The following is a 17,330-nucleotide window of genomic DNA, read 5'->3' as shown; positions in this document are numbered from 1 at the left end:
AATTAATTAATATTCATTAATTATTAAGATTAGTTTAATCATTTAAAATAATTCTTCCTCCTTTGTAAACCTAAGCCCTGCGATTTACTTTTCCGCTGTATTTCTTCGGCTCCTTCGTCGCTGTTCGACTTTGCTCTTCGAAGGCGTTCCCTTCCTGTTGGATCGGAAGTTACGATTTTGATCGGAATCAACGACGGGAGCTCGCTCTCTGTGAAGGTAACTTTCTCCCTTTCGCGCGCTTCTTCGGCCAAATCCCGTAAATCCGCCGAATCAGAGGATTTCGGAAATCCGGGATTTACCACGAAAAGGGGTAGTTTTCCGCCGGCTTTCATTTACCGTGAGATTTGGTTTTGCATTTTAGGCCGTTTGGCTGTATTTTGCTTAAATCGTCCTCAAATCCGGCATAAATCCTGCTACCAAACAGCCTCAAAATTTGATGTTATTGAAGCAATATATTGCCTCGGATTAAAGATATCTTCGTAATGTGTACTCTAAACTTGATGTTTTATTTCCGAATTTCGCTTAAGTGTCTTGGTGTCAGTGAGTCTTGGTGTCAGTGATATAGAGGATTAGGTCTTCAGACATCGCAATACTTGCTTATTCTATTAACATGAAATTCACACTGGTTAATAATTTCTTGATTTATTTTAGCTATTTCTTATGGTGATTGGCTTCGGACGATTTTATTGTGTCATATTACATCTTTTCTGTTTGCTCTTTTCTCCTTTGCTTTCGAAGGGTTTATGCAGAAGGGACATAGGTCTAGAAAGTTATGCATAGTGTTTAAAATATTATAGTTATGAAGAATTAGTCGAACTGGCTGAGATTATCAAAGTGCATGGTGATGTCTTGACTTCAATTTGCTAGATGTAATAATTGAAAAATTAAAATTATTTGGTTCATGACTCAAAATTGTTCATGATAGGTCTCGAAGCCTACAGAATTATTTTGAGACTAACAAATTTTGATTGTTTGTGATTCTAAAGCTTATTTAAAAAATATTTTGAAAAGTTATTTAAAATTTTGCTTCAGTCAGTATGTCCTTTCAAATAGCAAAGTTTTGTATAAATGATTTTTTTATGAATAACAAAGTTCTGTAGCAATACACGTAGCTAACATATTTGAAACATGTAGTGAAGCTTCTCTGTTCATAGATAAAAACTCTTCTCTAATCTCCTAAACTAACTTTCCTCACATTAAGCATAAGAAGGGGGAAAACAAGTATAACCAATCTAAGACAATTGAAGAAGAACACTTGTTTCCACAAGGTCAATCTTTACAATGAATTTGTTTTCTTACGGAAAGACAAAACATTCAAAAACTCCCAAATTTTATTGTAGAGCTTTAAATACTTAGGAGCCTTACATTTCATTCTTTGGATTAAGAGTTAATTTAGTGTTTTATTTTGCTAAGATCTTTGGTGGCTGTTGCAAAAAATCATTGGCAAGTAAATTATTTATTTCAGATTTGAATAATCGGTTCTTTGAAACTAGTACCGAGTTACTTCTTTGTTTGACATGTCTACATCTAAGTAATATGTTCTCTACTTATGATAAGGGAAAGTTAGTTCGTCTTGCAGAGTTATATCTAACATATTTCTCTATGGTCGATTTTGTGTCTCTTGAACATCAGCTATGTACTTATATTATTGATATTCGTACCAACGATGAGTTTACATCTTTGACTAGCATTGCTGCTCTTGCAAAGCAAATTGTAAATGCCAAAAAACTATTGTGTATCATCTAGTTTATAGACTTAATTGTTTTGACACTGACTTTACCAATTGCTGTTGTTGTGGTGGAGATAGCATTTTCTGTAATGAAAAATATATTTAATTTTTTATATTTACTTTTTTATTTATAGAGTTTGCCTACCCTAAAAAAAGGATAGATTCGTCCCTGTTGGTGTAGAATTGAATGCACAAATCATGAATGGTGATATTAGAAGCTTATCACTAAAGAAAATATAGTTGATATTAACATTGCATCAACAATTTTACCATGTTTTTTATTATTTACTTGGAAATGTAAATTATCCGGCTTGGCAACACGATCATAGTGTACTTTGATTTCAATCTCTTATTAATCATTTCATGTAGGATTAAATAAATAAATTATGTAATGTTTAAATTTGTAGCGAATTTCTTTCACTATTGTGCTTTTTATTGATCTCTAATTAATGAGTTCATTAGTATTTTTTGTCTCTCCCTCTCTAACTCGCTGCATTGATTTTTATATGAAGCGAAGTGTTGGAGAGCGGTCATGGCGAGTGATGCTGAACCAGCGAAGCTTCTCCTCCCGTTTCTACAGAGAGCCGATGAGCTCCAAAAGCATGAGCCCCTCATCGCCTACTACTGTGAAAAAATCGATAATACCTAATCGTCTTTTTCAATATCAATCTACTTCTAGTTCGTGTTTTGAGTAATTTCTTGTTTATATTCTAGGTCGATTGTATGCGATGGATAGAGGACTCAAGATTCCTCAGAAGGAGCGGACAAAGACCACTAGCTCCCTTCTTATTTCCCTCATGAATCAGCTTGAGAAGGTTTGTTATCGATAAAATTGCTATTTGTGTAGTCATTTTCTTTATTTTTGTTGTTTTTGATTTCTCCTTCTCGTTTTTTATTGAATTAAATTTTGATTTGAATTTTGAAATGTAATTGGATGTGGGCCTCCTGTGTTTTGAACTTCTGATTGCCCCAATTTATGCTCTCTTACTTCTTTTCCTTGATTGCGTTGTTTTTTAGGTTTGATAACTTCATATGGTGACATTTTTTAATGTTTGTTGTTTGCATGATGAGACATTAAGAACTCTGACCTGTGAAAATTCAAAAAATATGATTTTGTCGTAGAATTCCAAGTTGTTAGTGAGAGGGGATTATTGTAAATAATGAGAAAGCTTGCATAAAAAAGTTGCTTTGTGTCAAATAATTCCTTTTTTAATGTGAGCTCTTTATTTTCAAGAATCTGATGGCTTCCCTTTTTAAAAGCCTTGTAAGTGTTTTATTTTGTTAAATGGCCAACACATGTTCTTTTTACTCTTTTGTGCATAAGGGCATTTTGTAAGCATTTGGGATTGTGAGAAAATCATAAAAGAAAACCCAAAAAGAGGTCTAGATGAATTTAGAGATATTCTAAGAATCTCAACTCCTACATCCAAAGAAGAAAGGAATTATATTGATAGGAAATACTTGAGTTCGCAAGTAACCATAAGGGAAATACTTGAGTTCGCAAGCAAACCTATCACTAATTGGCAAAAATAGCGAGAATAACGTAAAATCTGGACACAAATCAACCACTAAATGTTGTATTGCAACAAGAAAATCAAAGCCAAACGAACACGAAAGCAAGATACAAGTGATCCTCAATTCGAGAGGAGGATCGTCTCTCCTAATCTCTAGACAAAGGAATCTAGAGCCAAGACGCCAAGGAACTTCAAGAGAAACTCAAAACATGTATAACCCTAATCCTAAAAAAGCCCTACTATTAATACAATACTTCCCTAATTCAAAAATTCTCTCTCACCTTAGCCGCCCAAACCTCTCTCCAAAAATGGCTCCAAGCAGGGCCCACTATTGTGGGCGGCAAGCTCCAAAGGAGGCGAACCTATTCCACCTTCTGTACACTTGAGCCGGCCTCTGGGCCGGTTCATCATGAACCGGTCGCCTAACAATACCGCCCTCCCAAAGAATCACATTGTTCTCAAAGTGAAAACTCAGAAACTGCTGTTTCCCACCCTCTCGTATGGTTCCCGTGTTGCATCATAGTCAGACAGATTCTTCCACTTGATTAGTACTTTCTTAGCTCCATCTTCTTTCTAGCGAACCCCATCAACTCTAAGGGTTCCAGAATTACCTCCAAATCCTCAGTAAGTGTTGCCGGTAACTCTGAGTTGGCTGCATAATTTCCAATGGCTCTTCTCAGCTGCGATAAATGGAAAACCGAATAAATAGTCGCTGTGGGTGGTGGTTTCAACCGATATGCTACCACTCCAATCTTTTCCAATATTTCATAAGGTCTAAAGTATTTTGGGGCAAACTTCTCATTTCTCTTGTTGGCGACTATCTTTTGTTTGTATGGTCGGAGCTTCAAAAACACCCTCTCTCCTACTTCGAACTGGATGTCCTTCCTATGCCCATCAGTTTGTTTCTTCATAATCTGTTGAGCTATCAGGAATATTTCTTTAGCTCCTCTAAGGCTCTAACACTATATCCCTATCCCCCAAGTACTCCTCCACTGAAGAAACGGGAGTACTACTACTCTCAAAGTGTACTAAGTGAGGAGGATCCCTTCCATACAACACCTTGAATGGGGTCATCTGAGAATCAAAATGAAAAGACGTGTCATACCAGTTTTTCTCCCATGATAGCCACTTGGCCCAAAGCTTTGGTGTCTCCGACACAAAGTATCTCAAGTAGGTCTCTAAGCTCTTGTTGACCACTTTCGTTTGGTCATCCGTTTGTGGGTGGTAAGCAGTGCTCATCTTCAAAACTGTCCCCTGTAACCTAAACAACTCCCTCCAAAAGTGGCTGAGAAACACCTTATCTCTATATGATACGATTGCCTATGGTACCCAATGCAATCTGACCACCTCTCTGATGAAAGTTGAAGCCACTATCACCGCGGTGTAAGGATGTCGAAGGGGAATGAAATGAGCATACTTGCTCAATCGATCCATCGCCACCAAAATCACCGTGAAGCCTTATGAACAGGGCAATCCATCTATGAAGTCCATGGATACCTCCTCCCATACTCGTCCCGATAATGTCAACGGCTGTAGTAGTCCCCCTAGCGACATAGCCAGTTATTTGTTCCTTTGACAGATCTCAAACCTAGCGACCATCTCCTCGACGTCCCTATGCATTCCCTTCCAGTAAAACTCCTAAACTGACCTCCTGTAAGTCTTCTGCACCCCTGAATGACCCCCAACTGCGCTTCTATGAAATTCCTGGAGTAAGTTTGAGATGTGGATTGAGGTCCGGGGCATCATGAACCTCCCCTGATACAGTAGTCTGCCTCCCATTCCCCCTCCACTGAGTACCTTGGGTGGCTACCACCTTCTCTCAGTAAATCTTCCTTGATCTTCCCCAACTCATCCTTAGCGCTCTCTTCCCTAATGACCTCCCAATCTAGCATTAAAGGAGTAGACACTGCCATTGTATGTAGCTCACCCATACATCTGGACAAGGCATTTGCCACCTTGTTCTCCTCTCCTGGTGTGTACTGGATTTCGAAATCTTACCCCAATAATTTGGACAACCAATCTAGCATCAAAGGAACAGACACTGCCATTGTATGTAGCTCACCCATACATCTAGACAAGGCATTTGCCACCTTGTTCTCCCCTCCTGGTATGTATTGGATTTCGAAATCTTACCCCAATAATTTGGACAACCACCTTTGATACTCTTTAGTCACCATCCGCTGCTCCAACAAGATTTTCAAGCTCCTCTGATCTGTTCTGACAATGAAATAACTTCCCAACAGGTAGGGTCGCCACTTCTGGATGGCTAAAACGATGGCCATCAACTCTCTCTCATAGACTTATTTCAGCCTGGCTTTGGCTGCCAACACCTGGCTGAAGTAGGCAATGGGTCGCTGATCCTGCATGAGTACTGCCCCCAATCCGTATCCTGAAGCATCTGTCTTCATTATGAAGGCTTGAGTGAAGTCTGGGAAAGCTAAGGCCGGTATCGTGGTCATAGTCTTCTTTAGTTTCTCAAATGCTGATGTGGCTGCCTCTCCCTGTAAGAATCCATCTTTTTTTAGCTGCTCTATCAGTGGTCATGTTATAGTACTGTACCTTTTCACGAATCTCATGTAGTACCCTGTCAGCCCTAAGAATCCTCTCAACTTCTTTAAATTCTTAGGTAAGGGCCATCTCAACATAGCCTCCACCTTTGATTGATCGGCTGCCACCGCTTCCTTAGACACGATATGGCCCAAGTACTCTACACTGGTCTGAATAAAGCAATACTTCTTCATGTTGGCCCTCAGCTGATGTTCCTGTAGAACTCCCAAGACTAACTTCAAGAGCTTCAAATGTTCCTACTCAGTTATGTTGTACATTAAGATGTCATAAAAAAATACCAGAACAAACTTTCGGAGATAATGTATGAACACCCTTGTTCATCAGTGACTAGAAAGTAGCAGGGGCGTTGGTAAGCCCAAATGGCATCACTAGAAACTCATAATGTCCCTCGTGTGTCTTAAACGCTATCTTTAAGATATCTTCTTCCCTCATTCGGATCTGATGGTATCCTCACTTCAAATCCAGTTTGGAAAATATTACTGCTCCATACAGTTCATCCAAAAGCTCGTCAATCACAGGAATGAGGAATTTATCCGGTATAGTCTCCTTATTCAATGCCCTGTAATCCACACAAAATCTCCAACTCTCTTCTTTCTTTTTAACCAATAGTATTGGACTAGAGAAAAGACTCACACTTGGTCTAATGATCCCAACCTCCAACATCTCTGTAATCAGCTTTTCAATTTCATCCTTATGAATTTAGGGTAGCAGTAGGGTCATACACTAATCGGTGACACCCCCTCCTTTAGAAAAATTGCATGCTCCTGTTCTGAGTGGTGGTAACCCTTGAGGTGGCTGGAACACCTCACTGAACTCTTGTATGACTGGTTGCACTACAAGAGGAATGTCTCCCTCTTTTGTAACCCATATTCGTCTCCTCTCTAGAAAGTTATTCTAAAGGTGGCATGTCGTCCTCTCCTTCAAGGATCTCCACTTCCAAATTTTCCCTCCCCCTAAACAGGTTCATATTCCCTCCTCTCTTATGGCCACCGATGGTCTTCCTTGCTTCCGATGTTGCCGGATTGGTCTTCACCTCTATTAACTTCTTCAACATCTCTTCTATCAAAGTGAACTTTCCTTCCAATCATTCGTCGTTGGAGGAAATTTGATTTTGAAAATCAGAGAATTTTCCCTCCAAATCGGAATTTAGTTGCCCAATCTCACCTTCCAACACTTCGACCTTCTTTATGGCCATCTTTCTTCCCAAGATTTGTGAGAGGATCTTCTTGCGGATGAAATCCCCTTGCTGAAATTTTTGGATTTCAGCCGCCGATGGTCCCAAGACAATTCTCTGATACTAATTTGATAGGAAATATTTGAGTTCGCAAGTAACTCTAAAGGGAAATACTCAAGGTTTAAAATTATGTAAATATGCCTCGAGGCGGTGTGCGGCATAAGCCTCACGGACGAAAAATTGCGTAAATGCGAATTTAAGTATTCTAGAAGGTAAATAACAGTAATAGTCTCTAATACAATAAAAACATCTAAATGAGAATTGAACTTAGTGAAATAATAAAATAAATGCAATATATGCATCTCATAACATTATTCAAAGTATAAAACTACAAATTGAAGTGTATCAGAACTCCCAAAGTACAAATAAGAAAGAACATCTAAAATTCAATTATGTCCTATCACTAAATGGGTCTTTAATGGAGGCATCTTCATCTCCAATTGTATCTATGAATGACAAATCATCATCTTCAATTTTACCCACTTTCTCTTCTTGTTCAATAAGAATGATTAGTGTGCTGTTAATTGCATATATTTTAAATGTAATAATACATAAGAAATTATGAGACACCTTTGTTTGCTTGTTGTGCTGCAGTACTAGTGGATGTGCCTGCTTCATCTGCTTCACCCCTCAAGGCATCCACACCTAGATCCTCTACCTGCATGTCTAATAATGATAAATTTGTCTCATCATCTTTGAACAACTCATTATCAAACGCCACATCATCACAGACCAAAGGGTCCTCATCTTTCTTCAACCCTTTGTTCCTCAACCTCTTATCTCTTAACCTCTTGTTGTGCATAATATACACGAGGGAGTTTATTTTGAGTGTTGAAAGACGATTTCTTCTCCTCATTTACACTTGACTATATGTGCTTCAGTTTCGCTCACACCTAGGGGAAGAACAAGTGAGGCTCAAAACTCTAACTACAAAACTCTATAACTCAGGGGTGTAATTACCAAATTGGATCCACCATTCAATTATTTTCAAAAAGACAAACGATAATCAGAACATATTAAAGTGTTATGTATGTACGGTTACTTTGCAAAAATAAGCTAACCTGGAGAGCGTTTGGCAATGGTATAAGCCCAGCTTCACCTCTGGATTTGAGGATTTCCTCTTTGAATACTAAAATTGAGGATTTAGATAATACACCGCTGCTTGTAGATGACAGTGTAACTGGACCTCCCACCGAGCATCGATGATATCCCAAATCTCTCTATTACTGGCTTCCTCTCCTCTCAAGTTATGTGCAATCAACTCCTTTGCCTCATCCATTGCATTATATATAAAACCCATGGTTGGTTTCTTCTTGACATCCATTAATCGTAGCACTTGTGCTAAGGGTCTTGTGCTCAATATGGCATAGGTCACAGTTGCCCAAAATTTATTATTCAGAATCAGCCTTCGTATTTCCTTCCCCTCGGGTTTCTTGCCCCACACACAATTAAGCCATTGTGTCGATGTAAATATGGCTTCAAGAGGTTGCCTAACATCCAGCATGCTATGCAGTGTCAAATAAGATGTGGAAAACCTGTAGGATAAACTTGCATTAGAAATTAAAAATGCTTATTGAACTTACAAGTGCACTAATGTAATGACTTACCTAGTGGTAACATGGCGAATGATTTCCTTCATCGAGAAGTTTCTTATTAAGGCTAAGACTCATGAGTGATTGTAGATGAACTTTGTGATCTGCTTCACCCAAAAAAGTGCACTCTTGTGTTGAGGTAGATCACCAAGTTCCTCTAATATTATATCAATACATTGCACGGCGCAGAGGGTCCAATAGAGGTGTTTCCTATTCTCCATCAACATCTGACAAGTTTCTTTGTATGCACAGGCACTGTCAGTCACCACCTAAACAACCAATTGCTCCCTGATCTCCCTAACAACCCATCTAATAAATTGAAAATGAAATCGACGTTTTTTACCTCATATGAAGCTTCAACTAATCGTAAAAACACCGTGCCATAGTGATTGTTGACAAGGATATTAATCATGCTCCTGCTCTTGATGTTAGACCATCCATCTGACATAATGGTAACACCTATCTCACTCCATGTCCTTCTAATCTCATCAACACTCCGCTCTGTGTTTTACAGCTCCTCCTTTAAAATCCATGTTCGCAACTCGTACATGGAAGGTACCTTCAACCATCGCCCATACAGCCCTACAGATTGCAACATATTGAAGTAGGTCGGCGATGTCGCTACATTAAATGGAATGACATTCTCAAAAAAGAATATGCCAATATTCATGCACACCTGCCGTCGACCTTCTCTAGTACCAGTCACAGGCATCATCTGCGCTTTTCCTCTATCCTCTCATAGATTAATCATATACTGGTCCATAGGATCCCGGGCACCTCTACTGTGTATAGTGGAAGAAGAGTCATTTCCACTCTCGCTCCCGTAGTAAGTACCATGTTCGACCCTATCATCAAATTGCTCTTGTTGTAAATGTTTGGCCATGATACTCTTCTTCATGTAAGCAGTAATTTCCTCCTTCACCTTATCCGACACATTCGCACAAAGTGCTACGTTTTTATGTGAGTCGGATAAGTGTTCCTTCATGCGGGTAACTCCTTCCTTCACCACTTTATCACAAAAATTGCATTTCAAATACATATATGTCTTCTCGCCGTCACCTATGTCAACCTGTACACTGTACTTCCAAAAAGGGTCCCTTCGCAATGACGTATTTAACTTTTCCTTGCCTTTAACCATGTTTCTTAATGCTCAAATGCAAAATCAAACAAAAAATCTCAAAAAATTTTAAACCCTAAATTTTCTATAAGTTGAGAAATCAAACCTTGAATTAAAAAAAAAAAACTAAAATCGGTAATAGAGGTGTCGTAGAGGGCGGTCGGATACGTGCTGCTCACCGGCATGAGGCGACGCTAGGGGGAGAGGCGGCAGGAAGTTCGGCTGAGGGACGCTAGGGAGGGTCGTGCGGGGCTTTGCAGCTTCGTGCGGTTCCGATCGGCTAAGTGACACTAGGGAGGAATGAATGAGGTATTTGATTAGACACTTAAGTGAGTGGGACCCATTTGCTTGAGGGGTACACCTCCCCTGTTATTGTGCAATTGTGCCTCTGAGGTGCGCCTCAAGATTTATGAGACGTACACCTCTCCTGGTCCCATAATTGCTAATAAGGCACCTGGGGGTCAAATTGCGCAGAGGCGCGCCTCTAATTGCGCAATTTTAAACTATGGAAATACTTGAGTTCGCAAGCAAACCTATTACTAATTGGCGAAAAAAACGAGAATAACAGAAAATCTGGACACAAATCAACCACCAAACCTTGTATTGCAACAAGGAAATCAAAGTCAAATGAACACGAAAGCAATATACAAGTGATCCTCAATTCGAGAGGAGGATCATCTCTCCCAATCTCTAGACAAAGAAATCTAGAGCCAAGACGCCAAGGAACTCCAAGGGAAACCTAAAACATGCATAACCCTAACCCTAAACAAGCCCTACTATTAATACAATACTTCCCTAATTCAAAAATTCCCTTTCAACCTAGCCGCCCAAACCTCTCTCCAAAAATGTCTCCAAGTGGGCCCCACTATTGTGGGCGGCAAGCTCCAAAGAGGCGGAACTATTCTGCCTCCTGTACACTTGAGCCAGCCTCTCAGTCGGCTGGGGTGAGATTGAAATATTGTTGATAGTAAAAGATTGAAATTTTGTTACTGATGAACCGGCAGCCTAATGCATACATTCTTTTAAAAGATTGAAATTTTGTATACCTTCTTTTAAAAGATTGAAATTTTGTTGATAGAAGAGAAAGAGTAGGAAAAAAGGCAAGGAAGAAGATTTCTACACCTTCGCACCTCAAGTAAGCCTCCTCTAAGAGCTCTCGACCATAGTTAACTTGTTTGCATGTTGGAATGCAAAAATTAAATGCAAAAATTAAAAAAGAAAATCAGATTTCAATTGAGTGAGAAAACTAGGACTGTCGTAAATCCAAGGAAAAGATAATTTGTTCAATGATATGAATAACACCTATTGAGCTTGGACAACACATAATAGGATTGAGATGGTTTGGTGCAAGTATGATGCGGGGCAAAGGAAAAAACTGTAAGGCTGGGATGAAATTACTCTAAATGATTTGGAGGTCGTTTAAAATGATTCAACTACAATTAAGTTAAGAAGAGATGATTAGTGCTGTAGCTCTTAACAGTAGTGTATGGAAGAAAATATCAATTTTTCCAACCGTTAGAAAAATAGTTGATGGTATCCTAATGATGTTATGTTACTGATGGTGAGCTACATAGCTCTTGGATACACCCAATGTGCCAATTGGGTTCTTAGTAGGAGCCTGGTTTATGAATTCATCATAAGATGAATCATTTAAGTTTACCTTGGTTGTGAAAATGTTGGTAAAAATGGAAAAATCTCAAGTAGCTTTTAATTCTAGTTCAAATGAACCTTTTTTCTTTAAAGTTCAAATGAACGTACCTGGCTAACTTATTTTGATCTTTGTGATGACATTGTTCTGCTATTACTTCTTGGGTTTTTTTGCTTGATATTCTAATGCTGTCGCCATCAGTGACAGTGATGATCTGTTCTATCTTTTTGCCCTTTTGTTGAAACTTTGCTATCCGATGATGCATGGATGGCAATTTAAGTTGAGCTATTTGAAGTCTATCATTGAATGATAATGAACCTTTCTTTCTTTTCAATGCATTCTCTTTGCTTAGCAGTAATTGATTTGACTGATAAGTTGTATTTTTTACATCTCTATTTGCTGAAGAAGTCAAAGAATTGTAATTTTTTGTTTCTAATCTAATATTTTATGTACGTCAGTTTTTAAATTTGCTACAATTGACAGGATAAAAAATCACTTAAACTAGGGCCTGAAGACAGCTTATATGCAGAGGGGTTTGCTTCAAATGTCTTTGCAAAGGCAGACAAGCAAGATCGTGCTGGACGGGCAGACCTGTATGCTTCATTTCTCTTGGTTCTTATCCCGTTGGTTCTAAATATCATGTATGTATTTAATGATAGTTTTTTCTACTTGATTCTCAGAGGTGTTGTTTTAACTGTATGAAACAGGAATACTGCCAAAACTTTCTATGCTGCAAGCATTTTCTTTGAAGTTTTGACTCAGTTTGGTGAACTTGCACCGGATGTAAGTCTATGTTGCAGTCATTACGTTTTCCTTTTAGTGCTGTCTTCCGAGCTGTGGGATCAAAGTGATTATGGTCAACTAAGTTGACTTGGATCAATACTTCTTTTTAATTTGTATTTTGCAGATTGAACAAAAGCTGAAGTATGCAGTTTGGAAAGCTGCAGACATACGAAAAGCTTTAAAAGAAGGAAGAAAACCAGAACCAGGACCTCCTGGTGGCGATGAAGATCTTTTTGTGCCATCAATTCCACAGATCAACACCAATGTATCATTCTCTCTTTTTTCTTGACATGAATGCTAAGTTGATTTTCAAAAAATTTAGTGCTTTTTTAGATTACATGTGGACTCTAGTTAAAATTTACAAGAATGTAGATAAGGATGTTAAATTTGATGTATCTTAGGAATTCTATACAGCATGAATATCAAAACGATTCAAAATTTGAAAATATAATAAAGGTCATAATTCTTTAAGTTAAAGCTTAGTTATTTAAATGGGGAAGTGTATTGAGAACATTGTACCATATGAACCAAACCAATTTTATGTCATTTATTTTAATCATCCTTCAGGTTCTAGATTCAAATGAAAGCAACCAAACCAATTTTTCCAGTGGACTATCATCTGACCAAACAGAACAGGTTGATTCTCCTTCCTGCAAAGGCTTCTCGTTCTTCCTTTTTCTTAGAATTCTTTTATCTACTGCTAATGCTGTGCTGAAAGCTCTTGAATTTTTCATCCTTAGGATCCTCCGGAAAGGGATAACTACTCTGGAGCTAATGTTCCATCTCAGCCTGCACACAAGGTCCGCCTTCTTTTCACTGTTTCAGCTATTACTTCACGTTCATTCATTTGTGCAGGTGATTACAATTCTTTCCCATCATGTTTCTTGAACTTTCCATCCTTAGGATATTGGAAGGAGGGAGAGTTTCAATTATTCTGGAGCCAATATTCCATCTCAGCTTGCACCCAACGCCAATCCACAAGTTAGTACTTCACCATCTCCTTATTCTAGCAAAGATTATTCGACCAGCGACTACCCACAGTTTCCTCAACCTTATTCACCGAATTATCATCAGTCATATTCCTATGAGCAGCTACCATTTGCACAAAATTATTCTCCAGAAATTTCGAACCCTTCCTCTTACCCAAACTTCCAATCTTACCCAAGCTTTCAAGAAAGCTCTTTTCCTTCTGCGCCAACTCACCAGCCTTCTTACTACCATGGTACCGATCTTCCTTTTTCCCAAGAATCAACAGCAACACCATCCATTTCGAACTACCAATCTACAGCACAATACAGTAATCCCAATAGCACTGGAAATCTTGCTGGATCTTCAATTTCTCCTGCTGCTAGCTATAAATACGACAGTAATTATCTGCCTCCTGTAGAGAAGATTGCAGAGGCTCACAAGGCAGCAAGGTTTGCTGTTGGTGCCCTTGCATTCGATGATGTGCCAGTGGCTGTGGATTTTCTTCGTCGATCTCTCGAGCTTCTCACAAATCCTTCTGCCAAGCCTCCTCATTGAGGATGAGTCAATTTATATTTGAGGTGGTGTTGCTCCTGTTAATACTATAACCTTACAGCCCAACTTTGTAGATATGTTCTATTTTCTCACGCAATAGTTGCGCTGCTATTGTAGTAATGTTTGCTTGGATTCACCAAATTCTGGATTTCATTTGTTGCTGGTGATATAGTGGATTCAAGGTTCAGTAATTTGATTTTAATGATAATAAATATATATATATATATATATATTTGGATGATTCTAATGATTTTTCTAAGTATTCTTAGGATTGTAGGATCAAGTTAGTTTCACTCAATACCTCAGCACAGGTTCAGGTTTCGGTTGGGAGGCCTTTATTACTGCATTTACTTGAATTTAATATTGAATTCTTAAATGTGAAATAATATATTTTCTATATACTCTCATATAAAGCTTGGGGCCCAATGTATATTCTGTAAGTCAAAATTCACGTAAATGAATGGAAACAGTTCTATTCATGCATGGTAAGTACTCAAATGTTATCTACTGCACAAAATGAATAACATTGATCCATCTAAAATGTTGAAATTTATTCAGAAAAATAATTCTCTTTGATTTATCGGTTGGGAGTTTTGGTTATTAACTACGAGTTTTTGCATTGAAGTCTTGCATATGTGATGTGTGTGAATTTATCTTAATTGGTTTAAATGTTTAAAAAAAAGTACATGATCGGAACTGCGCCCGGATTTTGTGAGAGTGTACAGTAAAAGCGTAATGTGCACGGTAATTATTATGTTTTAACAGCGCACACTCATAAAATCTAAAAAGTTCTCCCTTTCGGATTCTGCACATAATAATCTCTCGCTTACACCAATTTTTCAATTTTCAGTACAACAGTAGAGCTTTCATAACTCCACGCGAGCTCATTCTGGTAGTATATTCTAAATTTTTCTCCCACTCCTATTCCCAACGCTAAGTGAATGTTTTTTTTAAGAAATCAGAAAATTATAATAGGCCGCCACGCATCTTAAAAAATAAAAATTCATGAAGTTTATTTTGATTTTTCTAACAAAGGCTTTCATATTTGTATGCAGCCGACCACTTAAATTTTGTGTAGGTTGTTTTCTATATGTAAGTTATGTATTCATGAACTTTGATTATTAAAGTGGAATTGATTTGATAATTTTCATCTCCATTGAAGTCCTTTGATGAGAATTTTAAGCTCTTTATCATCATTTGTATAATTTTATAAGATTGATAGACATCAGAACTTCCTCTTTATCTTTTATCCTTTGGTTTACAAGCCAATCTCCACCAAAAGCTCTTGGCCTAGCTTGATTGTTCAGCTTTGGTCGACCACTTAGCCTTCACATAACTTCCATTAGCTCAACAGAATATCTTAATAGAATCCCACCATAAAAATATTATAAAACTAAGCCATAATACTCTCTTAGTTCAATAATTCTTTTCACGAGAAGGCTTGTTTTAACACCTTTACTTGTTACCCAACATTAATTGTTCTCCTTCTTGAAGAAGGGTTTCTTGAATGATTCAAATTGCCCGCTAATCTTAGTTATTAAGCTTACCCATTTTTCCAGGAAAAAGGTTGTTCATAGTTGCTTGATTAAAAAACCTCTGATTCTCAGCTCTATTGAAATTGAAATAAGAGGTATTTACCATAGTTTGTGTTTGCATTATAGCTTATTTCCATCAATATTAATTAGACTCAAAAGAGTAAAAAGTTGATCTGTAAGCATCATTATTTTTTTCTTAGGAAAATTTCATTTTAAATAATATATCATTCTCTATCTTTATTGTTGTGGGTAAGAAATTTTGTAATAGTAAAGTGAGAGAGTTTTTACATCTTATATTTTTATGAAGATTCACCACTCAAATAGAAATGTAAAAAAGAATGGGTAACATAAGAGTTTTTATGTGAAAATTCGAAAAGAGAAAAAATTATAGGGCATGGCCTAGTGGAAATGATTTCAGTATGTAAGTGTTGGTTATAAAGGTTTGCTCGTCTTGGAGAATTGGTAAAAAAATATGGTAGAGTGTGTATGGGTTGATAGGCTTTGGTGGCGTGGGTCCAACAACATTTGGGAAGTGACTATCGGAATATGGAGGTTGGGTAGAAGCAGTTCAACGTTGGTGGTCGGGTAAATATTCGAAGAAGGCAGTGATTTGGTGTAGTTCTAGAATTCTTCGAACCTTTGAGCTCTCTCGAATATCTATTCAAGGGTCCTCCACATGTATAGAATGCGGCATATTTGTAGAAATTTTAGAGTGTCCACAAAGAAAATACAGAACACTCCATTTGACGGCCAGTGTTGATTCATTTGTTTCAAAACATTTTCTTAGCTTTTAATTGCCATAATATTATTGAAATTGATTGAGCTTTGGTTCTTTGGATTCGTCTGGTTGGTACGCTCGATTTGACTATAAGCATGCCAAATTTAGAGGTCATTTGGTGTTCCAATTTATATTATTAAATTTTAAACTTTGATTCAAGCTCTTTATTTGGGCTAATTTAGATTATGATTCGAGCCCTTTTGGTTTCTTTGGATTTGTCTCATCCAGTGGATCAATTTCACTATAAGTTTATTGAAATTATAGTTTGGATGGTTATAGATTAAATTTTAAAAATCTTCCCATTCATACGTGCATTAAGATTCATGCTTGATCAAGTTGATCTTTAATGACATATCGGTTGCTTCCTTATTTTTAAACACAAAGTATGCTTGTTACGAAAATATATTGAATTCAAAATATCATTTTTGTAGAACAAACAAATATGAGCTACACAAAGTTATTTGCGTGGGGGTTGGTCCGGTCACAGGACGTAGCTCTACGTTCGGCCGCCATTAGAATCGCGCCACACGTTCTCACTATTTACCGCGCGACCCGACAATCCGTCCCGGAACGAACCCAGTATGGCTCGGTATTTCTCGATTTTCCTAGGTATTGCTCGGTATTGCTAGGTATTGGTCGATTTTGCTTGGCAATAACCAATACCGAGCAATACCGAGTTTTTCTAGAAAAATTCGGTACAACTCGGTATTGCTCGGTATTGGTCTTCACAGAGTAGTACTTCTCATTATTGTCAAGCAATACCTAGCAATACCGAGCAAATACTGAGTAATATCTCGCAATACGCGAACATAGCATTCCCGGGTTCAGGTCCGGGTCAAGTCGTCGGGCCGCGCGGTAAAGAGCAAGAGCACGTGGCGACATGTTATTGGCGGCCGAACGTAGCTCTACGTCCGGTCAGAAGACGTAATAATTGGCCCTAGAAGGGTGGCCGGGAAGCCCTTCTCTCGGGAGTTTAGGGGCAGAGCCCTCAAAAAAGGTATCCAATACATAAAATTATACTTGAGCCTTGTTTATTGAAAATTTTATTGTGTAAAATTATAATCTCGAAAAAATGGCAAGATACGAGCACTTCCTATATGTTAACGTTGATCTCAGCCCAGTATCATGAACCATGCAAAATCTCTTTAATTATAATTTCAACATGTTGTTAGGTCACTACATTGATTAGCATGAAAATTGTTGAGAAAAATTACTCTAATGTTTTCAAAATTTCTTAAATTTGACTATGAAGGCTTTATTAGACTCTAAAGGTACTACAATTGAGTATAGAAAGCCAAAAAATTGATCTTA

General features: G+C 37.9%; 1 protein-coding gene across 1 annotated transcript; it reads left to right on the top strand.

Moving 5' to 3' along the window:
• Positions 1 to 62: 62 nt before the first annotated feature.
• Positions 63 to 13,897, top strand: LOC110106050 (protein HOMOLOG OF MAMMALIAN LYST-INTERACTING PROTEIN 5). The gene is made up of 9 exons (XM_020835780.2): positions 63 to 216; positions 2,242 to 2,355; positions 2,444 to 2,544; positions 11,886 to 11,995; positions 12,110 to 12,185; positions 12,310 to 12,450; positions 12,753 to 12,821; positions 12,926 to 12,985; positions 13,089 to 13,897. The coding sequence occupies exons 2-9, from the start codon at positions 2,262 to 2,264 to the stop codon at positions 13,707 to 13,709; spliced, it is 1,272 nt and encodes a 423-aa protein (XP_020691439.2). The 5' UTR covers positions 63 to 216; positions 2,242 to 2,261; the 3' UTR covers positions 13,710 to 13,897.
• Positions 13,898 to 17,330: the final 3,433 nt, after the last annotated feature.

The sequence above is a fragment of the Dendrobium catenatum genome, unplaced genomic scaffold, assembly GCF_001605985.2.
Source record: "Dendrobium catenatum unplaced genomic scaffold, ASM160598v2 fragScaff_scaffold_1263, whole genome shotgun sequence".
NCBI lineage: Eukaryota > Viridiplantae > Streptophyta > Magnoliopsida > Asparagales > Orchidaceae > Dendrobium > Dendrobium catenatum.
This window is presented reverse-complemented; position numbering and strand designations above follow the sequence as displayed.